At 41.0% G+C, this 19096-nt stretch overlaps 1 protein-coding gene across 5 annotated transcripts in view; it reads right to left on the reverse strand.

Annotated features, from left to right (window-relative positions):
- Positions 1-19096, reverse strand: part of TIAM2 (TIAM Rac1 associated GEF 2) — a 272961-nt gene that overhangs the window by 34009 nt on the left and 219856 nt on the right. For all 5 annotated transcript variants that reach the window (XM_040350977.1, XM_040350974.1, XM_040350975.1 and 2 more), the window contains 5 exons: positions 9051-9230; positions 7023-7091; positions 5223-5348; positions 4110-4218; positions 1835-2014 (listed from right to left, as the gene is read on the reverse strand). In XM_040350977.1, the coding sequence (XP_040206911.1) occupies positions 1835-2014; positions 4110-4218; positions 5223-5348; positions 7023-7091; positions 9051-9230 (664 nt within the window). The remainder of the gene's footprint in view (positions 1-1834; positions 2015-4109; positions 4219-5222; positions 5349-7022; positions 7092-9050; positions 9231-19096) is intronic.

The following is a 19096-nucleotide window of genomic DNA, read 5'->3' on the forward strand; positions in this document are numbered from 1 at the left end:
GTACTTTTATCTTCTCCATCAGCCCAGTTATTACCTTTTGTATCACTCGATTTCCTTTTATATTGTATGCTAAAACAAGCAGGGCCCTTCAATTCCTCCAGTTTTATTTTTATTGTAACTGTACTGTCTGCCCTCTTGTTGTAAAGCACTGTGCAAACTGTTGCCACTATATAAATCCTGTACAATATTATGTCCTGTAGAGAACAGAGATGTTTTAAATAGGGCCCTCAGTGCATGCAATTGAAAAAGTTGATTGCTTCCTAATAACTTTCTGAACCTGGCTTGGCATTAACTTCTCATAATTGTCAGACATTTAGTAATAAGTAAACATTAATATCTGAATCATTGTTACATGACCAGCAATTAAACAACTACACAGCTTCCTTTTATCCCTCAAGTGAACTGCCAACTGGAAACTATGCTCTAAAAATGTATCCTGTTTTCTGTGCACAATTACACCATATGTACAGATTTGTATTCAGAGAAAAAAAAAAGCAGTAATTGGCAACCCATGTGAAACTTATCGTCTAATGGGTAGAATGGAAGGCTCAGAGTGGTGGAAAATAAGTAAAAGCTTGTTAAATGGGCTGGGATTCATGCATGGTACCATTTCAGTAAGGAACCCTAAAGAATGTTATACTTCCTCTGCCACATAATAAAAGCAGGCACACCCCATTGCCAAGGGAGCAATCCGACTGTTGTGTTATTTCCCACATAATTTTACTGTATTCATTGGAGCCCAAACACTGTAAAAACATAGTACACAGTGCAGACACATATGTCCCTTGTGAAATGCATTGTTTTGCCATATTTTCTACATGCCTGTATGGCTTTGACCCAAGCAGCTGAACAAAAACACAAACTAAGTTGATTAAAAAGAAAAATGTATACGTGCAACATCATTCACATTTTGAGCTGTACTTAACCACTTAAGGACCAAGCCTCTGAGATTTGTAGTTTACAAGTTAAAATGTATTTCATTATTTGCTAGAAAATGTGTTATACTAAACTAAAACTATACTAAACATTATACTTTTTTTTCCTAACACCCTAGAGAATAAAATGGCGGTCGTTCCAATACTTTACGTCACACCGTATTTGCGCAGCAGTCTTACAATCGCACTTTTTCGGGAAAAAAAATACATTTTTTTTAATAATAAAAAAAAAGAAAGGCAACAGTAAAGTTAGCCCAATTTTTTTGAACAGTGATCCCTGTCTATATCCTATAGAAAGAGAAAGATAATGCCTGGGGGTATATACTCTAGCAACTGGGTATTTATATAGAATTGATAGAAGATGCATATATGGTCCTTGAACTCCCATATTTTGCAGAATGTGAACTAACCTTGCCAAGTCCATATTGTCAAATGCCTTTTCAGCATCAATTGTTATTAAAACCATTTATTTTCATATTTAAGAGCCGCTAACACTTGTTCGAGACAGCTGAATGACCTTTGACAAACCCGACCTGGGCCGGTGATATTTAAGTGGGTAAAATCAAGTTAAATCAAGTTGTTGTGCTCTTAATTTCGAAAAATAATTATGTCCACATAATTTGCAAAAATTAGAGAAGACTACCCCAGTTGTATTAAGTATTTTCCTTTCTTCTGCAAAACCTTTATATAAGCCTTTTTTCCTGTATTTAAAAAATCCCTTCCGATCCACGGCAAAATACAGTACATGTAATATTAAAAAGGATAATTGAGTTTTTAGTTTATTAGTGCTTTAGCATTTGGACGTTACTTGATCATCCTTCCATTCACATGAGGCTAATCTAGTCATTTGTGTTTGGAAATATTTTTTATTGATTAAAACAAATTAATAGAAAAACTACCTGTTAGGTGGTAGTGTTCTTCACTGTCATTGTCAGTTAGAGATACCAGCTCTTTCAACAGCAGTGGGTATTTTAGCACCCTCTGTACTGGTTTGATAAGGTACGACTCAAGAGTGGAAGAATGCTGTTTGGTTGGATTTCTGGCATCCAAAAATTCCTTGAAGGCTGCATCTGTTCGAGCTGCAGAAACAAGAAAAGTGTATGTAAATATCTTCTTATGAGATATAGCTAGAATTAGATCTATACATACATACATACATACATACATACATAATCTCACAAAAGTGAGTACACCCCTAACATTTTTGTAAAAATGTTATTCTATCTTTTCATGTGACAACGCTGAAGAAATTACACTTGTGCTACAATGTAAAGTAGCGAGTGTACAGCTTGTATAACAGTGTAAATTTGCTGTCCCCTCAAAAAAACCTCAACACACAGCCATTAAGGTCTAAACCGCTGGCAACAAAAAAGTGAGTACACCCTTGTAAAAATTTCCAAATTGGGCCCAAAGTGTCAATATTTTGTGTGGCCACCATTATTTTCAGGTACTGCCTTAACCCTCTTGTGCATGGAGGTCACCAGAGCTTCACAGGTTGCTACTGGAGTCCTCTTCCACTCCTCCATGACATCATGGAGCTGGGGTATGTTAGCCACTAGCTGACCAGCTGCCGTCATACTGTGGCAGGTCGGCTCTCTCCTGCAAATCGCCATAGCTGTATGTCGGCCCTAAATTCAATGAGTGAGTAACTTGTATAGAGCTACAAACGCAAACTAAAATGCCTCTATATATTGTAGACGCTATAACTTTTGCGCAAAACCAATCAATATACGCATTGTTTTTTTTACCAAAAATCTGTATGAAGAATATATATAAAAATCGGCCTAAACTGGATATGATGTTTTTTGAATTTGAGGATATTATAGCAAAAAAAAAAAAAAAAATGTATATTTTTGTGAAAAACATATTGTGGATAAAAAAACATAAATTTTGTTTGGGTACCACGTCGCACGTCTGCGCAATTGTCAGTTAAAGCAATGCAGTGCCATATCGCAAAAAATGGCCTGGTCATTAAGGGGGAAAATCTTTCTGGGGCTGAAGTGGTTAAAGACCTTGTACTCCTCCACCTTCTGTTTGAGGATGCCCCACAGAGGTTTAATAGGGTTTAGGTCTGGAGACATGCTTGGCCAAGTCCATCACCTTTAACCTCAGCTTCTTTAGCAAGGCAGTGGTCCTCTTGAAGGTGTGTTTGGGCTCGTTATGTTAGAATACTGCCCTGCGGTCCAGTCTCCGAAGGAAGGGGGTCTGATTCGGTAGGTCACAATACATGTTGGCATTCATGATTCCCTCAATGAACTGTAGCTCCCCAGTGCCTGCATCACTCATGCAACCCCAGACCATGACACTCCCACTATTATGCCTGACTGTACTCCTCACCTGGTTGCCGCCACACACACGTAACACCATCTGAACCAAATATGTTTATCTTGGTCTCATCAGACCACAGGACATGGTTTCAGTAATCAATGTCCTTAGTCTGCTTGTCTTCAGAAAACTGTTTGTGGGCTTTGTGCATTATCTTTAGAAGAGGCTTCCTTCTGGGATGACGGCCATGCAGACCAATCTGATGCAGTGTGCGGCGTATGTTCTAAACACTAACAGGCTGACCCCCTACCCCTTCAACCTCGGCAGCAATGCTGGAAGCTGTATGGTCTTGGCCACCGTGCTGCAGCTCAGTTTTAGTGTCTTGGCAATCTTCTTATAGCCTAGGCCATCTTTATGTAGAGCAAAAAAAAAAATTTTCTTTGCCATGTTGAACTTCCAGTGACCATCATGAGAGAGAGAGCGATAACACCAAATTTAACACACCTTCTCCCCATTCACACATGAGACCTTGTAACACCAACAAGTCACATCACGTGACACTGGGGAAGGAAACTGGCTAATTGGGCCCAATTTGAAAATTTTTACTTTTACTCACTTTTGTTGCCAGCAGTTTAGACATTAATGGTTGTGTGTTGAGTTATTTTGAGGGGACAGCAAATTGACACTGTTATACAAGCTGTACACTCACTACTTTACATACTGTGCATTGTAGCAAAGTGCCATTTCTACAGTGTTGTCACATGAAAAGATATAATTTAAATTTTCAAAAAAATTGTGAGGGGTGTACTCACTTTTGTGAGATAGATAGATAGATAGATAGATAGATAGATATATAGATAGATAGATACACACACACACACACACACACACCTTAGCATTTCCAATTACCTCTTTCTAGAACTTTTTGCACCTTTATATGGTTTGCACAAAATCCACTGTATAGTTTAAAGTGGTCAGCATAATACAGGAATGAGCCTCCAAGGGAGAAGAGCAATTTCTAAAACCAAGAAAGAAAAAAAAAAGTACAGTTATTACACAGAACAAAGAGCCTACACAGAGACTTTGAAAACATTTTGAATTCCAATAGGTCATGTGTAACAGGAGAGTGAGAATTGTAAAGTGGTTCTAAAGGATCAATGTTTTTTTACCTTCATATATTGCATGCACAAAGCCAAAAACACCTTCAGGTGTGCAGCTCCCCCCTCAGCCCCCCAAATACAGCTCTCAATCCAGTAATGTGCACGTGAGCAGTGGCAGGAGGGAGGGGGTTATGGAGAGAGGCGGCTCGGGAGCATGCATGAATGTCCCCATAGCAAGTAACTTTCTATAAGGGCACTCAGAAAAGAGCACTGGCAGGGGACCTGAGAGGAGGTCTGCTCTGTGCAAAACTACTGCACAGAACAGGCAATTATGACAGGTTTCTTGTTAAAGAAGAAAAAAAAAATATTTTTGAATTACGAATGAGTCCTACAGAATTACATTGAATGTCCACTTATTAGAAACTAGAGGCTCATCACATTGCATCTGGTTGATAAAAGGCAACCCCTTTGTCTTCAAAGGTCTGAACAGTCCTAGGATTTTTATTTTTTGTAGGTGCAAACTTATGTCCTTTTCTCAGCGTTTGCTTGTCAATAAAGTCATCAAACTGCATCAGTAGCCTGAGATTATGCGTACAAACTAACCCATGTCCTCCATTTATTTAGTCAGTTTCACAACAGTACCAGGACACCTGTCTGCGATACAAAAGTCATGGAACAAAATCCACTTGATATGAAAATGTTCTGAAAAAAAAATTATGAACAGAGTATAGAAGAATAAAATTAAATAAATTCTGCATGTTAAAATTCCCAAGTTCGTGTCCTGACATCAATCCCATTGAAATGTAAAGTTTTGATTTGCATACAGAAAAGAGCTAAAAATAAAAAATAATATAACTGGATTACATATTATATCACAAAAGAGAATGACTTCTTGTAACCCAGTGACAAAAATAATACTCACCCGAAACTGAGATGGTGTTTCAAGCACATGAAAGTCAACAGCACTGGAAATGCCATCTTCTAAGGTTTGTAGGAATACCTTCTGAAAATCCAACATTTCAGGCAGACTTCCAAACAAAGATTCCATCTAAAAAGAGTAAACTAATTAAAAAGCTAAAATGATTTAGTTGCCATTTTCCTTGCAGAAGATGTATCCAGATATACAATAATCAATATAGTACACATTATTAGTCTCACATCCAGTCCGTGTACTTCCAGCATTATCTCAGCTATGCCCCATTATCGAAATCCTGAACATATGCCTTGCTCATTGTACTTGAGGACCAGTGCCAAGTAGAAATCAAACAGAACCTTATAGTTAAAAGGGGTTGTAAAGGTTCGTTTTTATTTTCTAAATAGGTTCCTTTAAGCTGGTTCACTTACCTTTTCTTTCGATTTTTTTGTTTTCTTTGTCTGAATTTCTCACTTCCTGTTCCTCCTCAGTAAGCCGTTCTGGCTGACTAACCCCCAGCCAGAATGGCTTGGATGATGGGGGGCAAGCTTACTGAGGAGGAAGTGAGAAATTCAGACATAGAAAACAAAGAAAACAAATATTTAGAAGGGAAAATTTGAAGGAAAAGGTTAGTGAACAAAAAAATGCACTAGCTTAAAATGAACCCATTTACAAAATAAAAAACAAACCTTTACAACCCCTTTCAGAGGAATATAACGTTATTGGGCTTTATGAACAGTTAAGCACTTTTAAGAGTCGCAAGACCGCGTAAGGATAGGTAACTGAAAGGCTAGCAGTGACCAGACTTTAGATGACCTTTAATCAAACGAAAAGGTCAGACTTGGACAAAGCAAGTATATCTAAATAGAATATTGCACATACCATTATGCCTATAGAGTCAAAAAAGAAACAAACTTAGACCCTGTAGCATAATGGATAATGATACTGCAAAGTGTGTCAACCAGGCACGCCAAAGCAAAACCACTTTGCGAAATCAAAAGGAAACTAAAATACCATTAGAAGTATGGGAGCTAGCACTGTTAGCTTGAAGTTGCACACACATGGGCTGTCATTGCTATCCTTGTTCATGAGTCCCTAAGCCATAACAAGCGGGTTCAAGCATAGGGACAACCTATAACAAACATCCTTACTTAATATGTAGGATGACACTAAAGCTTGCAAAACAAGGCAGCAGTGGTAAACTTCCATATTTATATTCTGACAGGCTCCCTTTAAATGCTATGTCTGGTGCCCTAATTGAAATTCATGGGCAATACCACATTTCAAAAAAGTAAACTTGGAATGTTCAGTAATCTGCTCCAGTTGCGCTTTAACGTGGTAGTAAACTAACACTAAATTATGTACATCATCGTGCATCCGACTAGACTAACTATTTTCTTTGAACGGGCCATAATTTTGCTAACTTTTACCTGGAGATCCTGCCAGCTATTTGCCATTGTGTTTTCTGAAGTAGGGCAACAATGCTTAGTCATGACTGTGCAATACAGCAAGTGCACAGTTGTCAGCAAATGTCTTGCTGCTAATCAGTGTTGCACACTTGCCCTTCACTGCCCTGCCAAGTTGATACAGCAGGAGTAGTGCCCCTACAGATAATCAGACACTGTAGCTGCTACTTCAGACCCATCCACTGCTTTGGTCATGCAGTGTAGAAAGTGTGGCAAGGGTCATATAACACAATAAAAATATATAGGTAAGGCCTTTGCAATCTTTTATATGTCTACTCTAGTAATGTGGCATACAAAAGTGGTTTAAGGCAGTAATGCTTTACTGGAGATCATTAATAATTACCTCATCCTGAGTAAGGAAGGTTTCATTTTGCAAAGGATCCAAGTATAATTCAAACAGACAACTTAAATCCTGTGGAATGAGATAAAAAATACACAAATGTAAATTTTGGCAAATCATAGGATTCATATATTGCTACCTAGCCACAAGACGTTTTGCACTCCTGTGACCCGTTTTCAGCAGAAAGCGGTCTGAAGTCCCCTTTCCGCGCGTCATCATGACTTCCAAGTCGGGATCCGCCAGCTGCCCTAATTGATGGCAGTCTGCAGCGTTTCAGCGAGCCGATGGGACAGCCTTTCCCCGCCCCTCCGTGGCTCAGCGCTCCAATGAGCGTGGAGAAGCAGAGAGGAAAGACGATGACTGACAGTCAGCAGGTTTCCTCTGGGGGGGGATCTGTGATAACCGAGCCATCGGCAGTGTTCGGTGGCTCGGTTCTCAGTACAGAGACATCGGGTGACAGATAGAGCATCGGTCTGATGCTGAATCCACCGAGGCAAGTATGAGTCTAAAAAAACAAAACAAACAAAAAAAAAAAACTGAAAACCCATACTTCTCTTAATCCCACCCATGACACTGATGCATGCGAGGGCTTCCTTCCTTGTTAAAATTAAGCCTGATAATGCCGGGGGGGGGGCGAAATCTATTCAATGTTGGTGAATGGGGAGGCACAGGAGGTCTCTTTTAGTCAGTGTGAACATCAGTATTTCCACTGGCTATGAGCGAGAGCGATCTTGTGGATACAATTTTCAGTTGGTCAAAGATTCTTCATCAGTTGCACCCAGGTTTACACAGACTATGCCACATGTTACAAGTAGATTATGCGCAAAAAGTTTATCAGAGCATTGTTATCGGAGGCAGCATAGTCAGTCTAAAAAGTTGAAATCAGTGAAAGTTCCAGCTGTTTGGGGTAGTGATGGGGGATGTGCGGGTATGTTAGAATGGGAGTATGCACACAGGGCTGCCGTCAATAAGGAACAGAAACCATGTTCCAATCTAGCAGACAAACAAGGAGAGAGGCGCCTCTGAGTGCAGTACTTAAAACAATTTTTTTAAAAATAAAATTAAAAGAACCACAGGTGAAAAAAGCCACTCACATTTTCATTATTATTTTTAATTTTTCGTCCTGTCCCGAGATCAGCCCGCCCAGCTCTTAGTTCTAAACCTATTGCAGTCTGCTCCCGACTAGCTCCGCCCACTCCCCCGTCATACAAAGCTTAGCCTCATGCTCCGTATCAACAGCTTGAGAAAGGAATGCGGCAGCCCTGTCATTCGCGGCCAGCATTCAGAAATGCGTCGCTTTCCTGGTGACGTCATCCCTGCTCGTCCATCGGCACATACGGCTCGCAGCGCCTGCACAGGATCCCCCTGCCCACCGCCGAAAATCTCAGACTCCACCAGCGGCAGAAGGACAGATCCCCTGCATCCCACAGCGCTGTACCAGGGACAAAGGGAAAGGACACCACCAGATGATACCTACCTACCCTCCTGAAAAATTGTTTCCACACGTTTTCGATTGACCACCAAAATGTGAGTGGTTTTTTTCACCTGTGGTTCTTTTAATTTAATTTTTAAAAAAATTGTTTTAAGTACTGCACTCAGAGGCGCCTCTCTCCTTGTTTGTATGCCACATGTTAGTTTCTCACTTAAAGTAGATCTGCCATGTCACTAGAGCTGTTACACTGCCAGAAAGAATTAAAATCTGCCACCTACGTGTGGCTTTGGATACCTTCTTGAGCATTCTGGGACAGAAACACGGGCATTCTATAACAGAACTATATTACACAAAAAGCCAAGCAAAGGTTCACCTTTGCCACAAGGTTTCCAATCTATATCTCACCCTGCAAATAACTTAGTAAGTTTAAAGTGAAACGTGGGCAGGCTAAAAGCACATCATCTCCCCTCGTAGGACATCAGAAACTCATTGGCTATACATAAAAAAATTGAAGACTTTAAAAATGGCCCAATATCTGTCTGGAAGTCATCTTTTATCATAGAATAAATGTGTCGTCACCTATGTGTACCTTAACATACCTTAACATAGGATTTCTCAGTGTCCACAAGTTCTTGTATAACTTTGCGAAGCCTGTCTGCATCCGACAGGTGTCGAGCCAATGGTCTCCTGAGTGGCTCTGGGCTGTCATTTTGCCCATCCATCATGTCCTGGTTTACCTCCTGCATGCTTTGACAAAGTGCAGAGATTTGATCAGCACTCTAGAGAAGAAAAGAACAAAAACCGAGTCAAATTTTTATCCCAGCTAGATACGGTTTACAAGATTCGTTTTTGACCAATATACTAGAACAAAGTACAATACTGGTTGAATGTGTAACTGATGGGCTATGTCTAATAGCCTCAAGGCTTACTTCTTTAACACAAGATTTATCACAACCGTTTAGCAACTTACATTTTGTTTCATGTTTCAGAGAGAAAATAATGACAAGCTATTTACACACAGGTTAGCAACACCGGGAGAAATTCCCTAGACACTGGCTTACATAAAGAGGTACATATTGCAAGTTGAATGTACAGGAATATGTGAATATACTCAAATATATCTCCCAATTTTCTTTTCTGTTTTGCAAAAATGTTATGACCAATTTTCCAATTGAGGGGTTGTATGAATTTAGCATTAGAAAAAAGCTTCTAGGTTTATTGTATAGTAGTTACGTGTTAACTGAATAAAATATATATGGCGGCAGTATAAAATATATTTACCACGGTTTGGAATACTTTGTATTTTTTTCCTTTTACCAAGTGCACGGCAATTAAGTGCATTTAATATCACTTTTCATCCAAAAAATAAATATTAAATAGCAGGAGGTACCGTACTTTTTACATTTTTTTTTAAAATAGTATATAATCTAGTCACTGTGTACAAGCTTTTTACCAGCCTAAACATTACCAGTGTAAACTTGTTATGAGTAAGCAAAGGCTTATACCTCACTACCATAGTGGAAGCAAGGCATGGGCTAAAAATTTGCATTTGTGCTACAGAACATAGATTTGAAGTAACCCTGACACAAATGTGCCCACTGTCCCCACTGCTGTTCGGATTAACGGTTGAGCCCTTGGCCATCTTGATCCGTAACGCCATGGAGGTGGTGGGGTTTTGTAGGGGCCAGAGGGAAGATAAAATATCACTGTATGCGGACAATGCGTTTATTTGGGCGATTCATCCGCATCATTGCAGGCAGTGATGAGGATAATAGGGGACTTCGGAGGCTTCTCGGGTTTTGCTATTAACTGGTCCAAGTCAACTTTGATGCATGTGTACAAGTTGGAGGAACCCTTGCCACCCGGGGCAGATCAGATTGTTATAACTAATAGCTTTAAATATCTAAGAGTGGTGGTATCCCCAGACCCGGCTGAGTACCTTCAGTTGAACCTGGGTCCACTGCTGGTTAGACAGAAAGAGAAGTGCAGTAGCTGGTGTAAGCTCTCATTGTCAGTGATAGGGCGGGCAAATCGAATAAAAATGGTATGGGCGCCACAGCTCCTATACATTTTCCATAATTCCCCCCATGTGGATCACAAACAAATGGTTCAAACAAATTGACACACTAATGAGGGATCTGATATGGAAGAAGGTAGCTAGGATCAGCTCAACTACCCTTCAGTATAGAAAGGATAGAGGACCCTAAAACGTACTTCTTGGCCTCCCAGCTTCAGCAGTTGGTGGGATGGGGGCAGGAAAAGAGTGAGGACCCTATATGCAATCTGGCGACTGTATCAGCCCCCTTACTGAAGGCGGCGTCTCATTTGGAAATTGATCTTCCGAGCATATCATACTCTGCACCGATATGTATTCTTCTTAAAAGGGTATGGGGGAGATGCGGAAAGCCCAGGGGATAATAGGCCCGTTGCCCTTTACGCCGATATGGCATAATCTGAGATACCCGGAAATACAGGAACTAAGGGGATTTACTTTATGGAAAGGGATACACTTTTTTTGCACAGCTGTATGAGGGGGGAGGTATTAAAAAAACATATGAACAACTGTGCCAGGAATTTCAGTAAAACCCAAGGGGGTTTTATCAATACCTCCAATTACGACATGCCATGCAAGCACAGCAAATAACATATTCCCTAGTAACATTGTCATCACCCTTGATGAAGGAAGTATTGGGAACGGATGATCGGAGAGGATTAATATCAAAAATGTATATGGAACTGTTAACTACGGTTCAGGACGGTTCATCTCTCTGCCGCAGTAAATGGGTAGAAGATATAGGGGATATGGATCAGAACCAGTGGGAAAGGGCATTAGAATCCATTCCAGTAGTATCGATATCTGCGGCTCATAAATGATCACAACCATTTATTTTGCATAGGGCATATAGATCAGTGCAGTTACATAGGTGGGGGGGGGGGGGGGGGGAGTACATGAAGGGGATTTTATACACCCAATGTGGAGATGTCCAAAACTACATAGATATTGGGACTCCCAGTGTACAAGTAGACTAGCTCAGATAACTATCCCTTTGGATCCCCTGGTATATCTACTTGGTGCTATAGATGGAGTAGTTTTCAAAAGGAATGTATCTTATGTTAACCAGAGTGCTATATCTGGCGAGAAAACTCATTGCGCGATATTGGATGGCACCAGATGTACCCACGGGAAGACAGTGGATCTTATACGTGAATTCTCTACTTAAAGATTAACATATAGTCGTAGGGGGGAAAACGGGTAAAATCGATCTTATATGGCAACCATGGATAGGGGATGCTAGACTTGCGCCACCACAGTTGGTAATACATAGACTCCGGAGGTAGGGACCATGGGGCACTGAAGGGGGGGGGGGGGGAGATGGAAAGGCGTAAGGAAGCATAAATCTAAATAGTAAAGAGTAAAAATACATGCACTTAAGAGAATCCTAGAACTAGAAGAAAGGGAAAGGAAAGGAAGAAAAAAAAAAAAAAAAAAGGGTAGGAAAAAAGGTAAGGAGGAGGAGGGGAAAAAAGAAAGGAGAAGAAAGAAAACCAAAAAGAGAATATTAATGAGACTCAGATTTAAAAAAGGGTAAATATAAGGTGGTGGGGGTTTGGGGAGGAGGGTAGGGGGGATATTTTTTTTTTAGAAAATTGAAAAAAAAAATAATAATAATTGCACAAAAAAAAAAAAAAAAAAAAGGTACACGGTTAATGATGAAATAAAATGTTGTGGAAATAAGGGTAAAAATGTAATTTATGTATTTTTTGTATATGACTAAAAGCACAGAGTATCATAAGAGCAAAATTCTAATAAAAAGAAGAGATTTAAAAAAAAAAACTGACACAAATATGGACTAGTCAGACCAGAAAAATAATGAAAAATGCATAAACAGATTCAGAAACACACAGCTAGGCCTTGAAGGAAAGTAGAACATTTCTTGATTCCCCCCAACAGTCAGTGTTGATGGGGGAATGCAGCGCCCTTTTCTTTCCCCATCCTGCTTCAGATGTGTCGCTCCGTGTACCTCCGTTATTTTTGTGTTTTCTCCTTACTAAATAGGCTTTTCTCTTTTCTCCATTGCAGCTGTTAATAATGGGCTATTTTTCGCTGTTTGCTTCCCATTACCTTATTTCCGTTTTCCCTTAGTCAAAATGGAGCATTGGCATTATAAGGGAATGCGTGATGATGCGAAACTAGCAGCCAATCCCAGACGACGTCCGTGGTGACAAAACGCGTAGGCATGGCTTGCAGATTCAACGTCATCACGCCGTTCCAGACGTGGAAGCACGGAGTACACACAAGCAGGAGAAGGAGGTGAAGCCGCCGCGCCTCCATTACACTTGGATCTGTTTACATCGATATTTGATTTCCATGGTCTTGTAAGTGCATAACTTTTTGGCCCAATAAATTTACACTTTGGTATTATGCTATGGTCTTTTCTTCTCTTCTCTGATCATTCGAGATAAACAGACATCGCCTCAGACATACCATAGAAGGTCTGGAGGGAGACCTAAAATCCCCACGCTTGCTGAGACCACCGTAATACTGGTCACATTAATAGGGTAAGGAGACTGCAATACCACTTCTGGGTGCCTTTTTCTGGTGGATGAAGTTCACTCTATCCCTCTACCTATCTTTTGTATTAACCCCATAAGGACAGCTTTATCCCATGAGGATGGATTTTTTATATTTGTTCACTTATCATATGTAGTGGGACTTTTCTTCCTTATTTATTTTTTACCCCTTTTTTTTTCCACATATGCTTTTTCACTATAATCTGATATTGTGAGACTCAACTCTCATTATTCACCAACCAGATGAACCTACTGGAGAAGAAGAAAGAAGAAGAAAGAAGAAGAGAATCTGACAACTCTCCTTCTCCCAGGAGACTATCTGTTCCATATGGCATAAAGAGTTAATTTCACATGCCCACATATGCTTAGACATCGGAGTATGAGGCCTACGCCAGTGTCTTGCGATTAACAGTCCTCCATGGAGGCAGGGAAATTATGTAGCAATTCCGTTTTAATTTGCTTAAAAAGGACCTGGAAAGTACATGGAGTAATTTGGGGGAATTCGGAAAACAAGGTTATAATACATTTCCAGTATTGTATCCCAAAATGGGACAATGGACATTAGCCCCAAATATGATAGATATGGACCAGAGGAAACTTATGTATATAGAGATCTCAGGTGCCAAGAGTAGATGACATTAAAGAAGCAAGGAGTTACTAGAAGGTCTATGGCTAAGCGCCGTCCACAGTAATAATGCAAGATATAGCTAAATCATCTTCTAAAATAGTCCTCAACTTTGTAGATCTTCTATGGTACCAATCCAGAATGAGACTAAAAGAGGGTGCATGAAGGTAGAGAGACAAATATGGGAGTGCCGCCGCCTCTACTTTTGGGCAATGATCGGGTGGAACTTGTATCTGGTACCGTGTCAAATCCCAGATTCTATTACTGTATGGCTGTATTGAGGTGTCTGAGAAATCCCATGGGAGAGCATGCTGGTATCGTTTTGGAAGACAAAAGTAATTTGGGTATGTCCATTTTGATTATGTTTACGTACCCAAACCATAGAAAATTTAGCTTTAGCATACATACGTACACCCAAATACTTAGCCATTCCATTTCAAAGATAAAAGGTTATTGTATCGGAGAGCTTTCCTGTGGAGAAAGAAATATGCTTAAGGCCTCGGCCTTTTCATAGGTGGACTTAAAATGACTCACATTCCCAAATGTCTCAAGTTCCCTTACAAAAGCAGGGAGGGACATGTGTGGATGTGTGACATGCATAAAAGGAGATAGATTGTAGCAGTGAGAGCCCACGCATATTTCCCTGTAAAGCCCAAGTTGTTATGCAGTGCCATCGCCAGGTGCTCCATTGTCAAGATGTATAGTAAAGGAGAGAAAGGGCAACGGTGACGTTTGCCATTGTGTCATTTAATAGGGGCTAACACATGCAACTTACTGTATTATTCCTATAAAAAGGTAACTGGTTAGCAAATGCTTATCTGTAATATTAAAAAAGGGATTGTAAAATGTTATATTTTTAAACAACAAACAGGTTTATACTTGCCTTTTCTATGCAATGATTTTGTACAGAGCAGCCCCGAGCCTGGCTCCTCCTCTTCATATTGTGGCACACATTTGGGCTGGATCTCAAACCACGCTGCCTGTGTCTACAGACACAGACAGTGAGGCTCAGCCCCTCCCAACCGCTTTACTTACAGACTAATTGACAGGAGAGGGGAACGCAAGCTTTATGGTAATATGCTGTGTGATGACAACATGTGGCGTCAGCAGCAGGAGGGGTTACCATCACACTGTGTGTCTGATCGCCACTCCCACATCTCCCCCGGAAGTCATGCAACAAGGACATCTTGGTGGCTAGAGATTGGAACGCAAGCGCCAGAATACGGTACTCTCACGCCTCTGTGGATTGGGTGCAAAATGGGTGGCCACTTGGAGGCATGTAGGTTTGTGCCTTCTGCTACAGTGATTGGGTAAACAAACAGCTGTTTGCACTATTCAACAGCCACTCTAGAACACGATTTAATGGCGTGGTGTAGTCCTGGCAGGTTGATGCCCCAGTTGAAGAGCCTTAGCTCGAAACATGGTCGGGTACACAGCCTGCATAACCACACTATGCTCCATCTATCTATACACACACACACACACACACACACACACACACACACACACATTTTTTTATACTCTGATCACTTGATACTTGCATCTCCCAGCTGCCTGTATTCTATTACGTTTTTATTTTTTGATTTTAAGCCAATAAAGACCTTTTTTTATACCTTTTGAATTTGGAATATCTGCACTATGTGGAGTTTTTTTCTTTTTATGGTACCCTCCATTACATGACATCACATATTCTGGTCTGCTGATATCTGCTTTGCTCCATCTCACATCTACATCTGTGACTGACAACACTGGATTTACGACAGAGTCTCCTTTCCAACCAGTGGCGGTTCGTCCATAGAGGGCGCTGGAGCGCCGCCCCCTCTGGCTCTCACCGCCACTGAGTGAAATAACATAGATTCATGCATTGCACGAATCTATGTTATTTTCGCCGCTGTTATTCAGATGGTCGGCGCTCAATGTCCGGCCATCTGAATAACGCCAGCTGGTTGGCTGTAGGGAAATGTCTATCAAAGCCAACGGCTCTGATAGGCTTTCCCAATACAGCCCTCGGGTCCCGGAAGCTTATTCTCGGAGCGCACAGACTGTACGCCCCTTGAATAAGATGACAGGCGTCTCAGCCAATCACGTTGGCCGGTTCTGACTACCTGTAACCTGATTGGCTGAGACGCCTGTCAGTCATCGAGGGCGGGAGAAGACATCGTGGGACGTGGATGCCTGACTCCAGTAAAGGTAAGTGCCGGGCGGGGGGGGGGAAACGCAATTTACAGGGCACAGTGGGGACAATTGGCACAGCGGCGACCATTAAAGGGCACAGTGGCTGCGTTTAATGGCATGGCACAGTGGTGACAATGGATGGCACAGTGGCTGCGTTTAATGGCATGGCACAGTGGTGACAATGGATGGCACAGTGGCTGCGTTTAATGGCATGGCACAGTGGTGACAATGGATGGCACAGTGACTGCGTTTAATGGCATGGCACAGTGGTGCGAATTGATGGCACAGTGGTGCGAATTGATGGCACAGTGACTGCATTTGATGGCATGGCACAGTGACTGCGTTTAATGGCATGGCACAGTGGTGCGAATTGATGGCACAGTGGTGCGAATTGATGGCACAGTGACTGCATTTGATGGCATGGCACAGTGACTGCGTTTAATGGCATGGCACAGTGGTGCGAATTGATGGCACAGTGGCTGCATTTGATGGCATGTAACAGTGGCTGCGTTTGGGCACAGTGAGACTGCAATTTGTTTTTCCTTTGCGCCCCCCCCCCCCAAAAAATTTTGAGCACCAGCACCCACTGTTTCCAACATCATCGTTTGAAGACCTGATCCAGGAAAGTCTACACATGCTTAATTGACAAACCGCCTCTGGCGTATTTGTCCTCTTCTCATGGTAGGAGTACCCAGCTCTCACTTTTTTTCTTTGATGTTGGAGTTTATGTAGATGCCAGCGTCTTGGGTGACATAGTACATTTGCTATGCCCATTACAGCCATACAGCAATGATTTCTCATCTTTTGCCGTTTCCTTTAAAGAAGTTCATCATTGAATACACTCAGAACTTTATGATACAGCATATGTTATTGGTGTTATTACCATTGCATTTTATATGTGTGTTTTTCTTTTGTTTTGTTCACTGGTCCACACAGGATTCATATATACATTTTTTTACACGTGTCAAACACAATGGGTGTTCTTGTACTGTGTCACTACAGTTCATGTTTGTTTACACTTTGAACACTTAAGTGTGTTCACTGTCACTAGCGCTGCATTTTTTTTTTCATTTTGTTGCAATATTATCTTATTGTTAATGCTGGCTGCTTCACTTTATAAGTACACTAGTAGCACAACTTTTCCTATTTTTTTTTTTTTGTACAGAGCAGCCCCGAGCCTGGCTCCTCCTCTTCCTATTGTGGCACACATTTGGTCTGGATCCAAAACCATGCTGCCGGTGTCTACAGACACAGACAGTGAGGTTTAGCCCCTCCCAACCGCTTTCCTAACAGACTGACAGGAGAGGGGAGCAAAAACACAACGATTTTTTTACTTAAATGTAGACCCATGGTTGAATGGGTAAAAACAAGAAAAAAGGTGGGTTAAAATGGAAAGCACGGTTAGTAAGGTTTCATTAGAAAAATAATTTGGATCCCGTCACACTTAAAAGAACTTAACAAGTACACACACACACACACACACACACACACACACACACACACACACTATCACACGGACAGCAATGGCAATTTGGGATATGGTACACAAAAAAAAAATAAAAAAAAAAATGGGAATTTAATTTCTTTCTGATACCACCAAGGGACACAAATTAATTTGCACTGGGGAAGGAGTTTGTTTGGCAATTGGTTTAAGAAAAAGGGACATTACGACGAAAAGGGAAAATTTGCACTTTTCAGGAATTATTCATTTTAAAAGATACACTGGTGTTAGAAAGGTGGAGGTACTCACAGTTCAAACATTTCATGGAGTTCTTGCCCCAAACGATCAGGTCTGAAGATAACCTGCTCTCATTACAGTGGTTATGCACAGGGCCAGGCGGGAGGAGGGGGGGGGGGATCTCCAGGATTTATTAAATATTGTTCGGATTAAATGCACCGGGACCTCCTCCATTTATGGAAAAATGGGTTGAAGAACTGGAAACAGGAGATGAGGATTTAGATGTCGGGAAAATACTGAGGTTGACACACGTCACGTCAATTGATTGTAACACGATAGAAATGAATTATAAATGTTTAGCACGTTGGTACATAACCCCAGATAAGGCACACCACTGTCAAAAGGAGGCCTCTAAATTATGTTGGATGGATGGGCTGCTTGGAAACAGGAACGATGACCCATATATGGTGGACGTGCCCTAAAATAAAAGCATACTGGGAGAGAGGTATTACAAACAAGAAATCACTAGGATTGAAATTCCAGAGGAGCCGTGGGTATGCTTGTTCCATGGGGAAAATTTGAAAATCATTGCATTAGGTTTTTAGGGGATTGCATTATAGGCCATTGGGTTATAGCCCCTTCCCATTCGGGCATGGCTAATTGTAGATCTATAATATATAAAAGGACGTCATGACGCAATGATGGTGGGGGGGGGGCGGTTGGATGCTATGCGCCAATTTTGACCCCAGATGTTAGAAATAAAATTGGAAGGAATGTGATGGTTGCCATGTGGTTGTTTACTTTCACACACCCCATGTGAAGCTTCTATTTTTGTTGTAAGTGTACATATTTTATTGAAGTGCAAGAATGGTTAGGTTTTCGGCTATAGTGGGACTGATGCATGGGTTGAGCTCATCCCTGTTTTTTCTTTGAACAGTATTTCTATGCATAGGGATTAGATTTTCATAGCCTCTGGCATTTCTAATTAGCAGAATACATTCTGTTTTTATGTAGGTTTTAAACAGCGTCCTAACTTTTATGGAATTGGTGTTGCACTTTTCACTTCAATTAGATGCCCTTATTGCTTTTGTATCCACAAAAATCGGATGAAATTACCACTGGCAAAGTAATACTACAATACAATTTTACATAAAGTTTGCACAGAAACACTGCACATGAGCCCAATGACTTGCTGGAATACTAGGATTCCTTGGACTATTAGTATCCCAATGGGTTAACTGTTCTACACAATGTAACCTTGTCTTACATATGCTACCATCTGCTTCTGTGTTGACAATGAGCCCCTGGCTTGAAGGTGCAGTCAGTCACTGCAACAGGGCTGGGCAAGGGGCATGGCAGCTACTCTAACCACTAGAGATACCGGCATACTGTGCATTGGAACAGCATCCAGTATCTCAATAGAGGAAGCATGGTTGCACAAAATGAGCATGCCAGCAATGCATGGCATGGTCAGAGTGAAAGCCAAAGGAAAAGAAACTGGCAGATCACCAGGTATTTCTGACTATACACACATACATTTTTTTTTTTTTTTTTTTTTACTGTGTACTTTGGGTATATTCAGTATAAAATGAAAA

Source organism: Rana temporaria, chromosome 4, assembly GCF_905171775.1.
Source record: "Rana temporaria chromosome 4, aRanTem1.1, whole genome shotgun sequence".
Taxonomy (NCBI): Eukaryota; Metazoa; Chordata; class Amphibia; order Anura; family Ranidae; genus Rana; species Rana temporaria.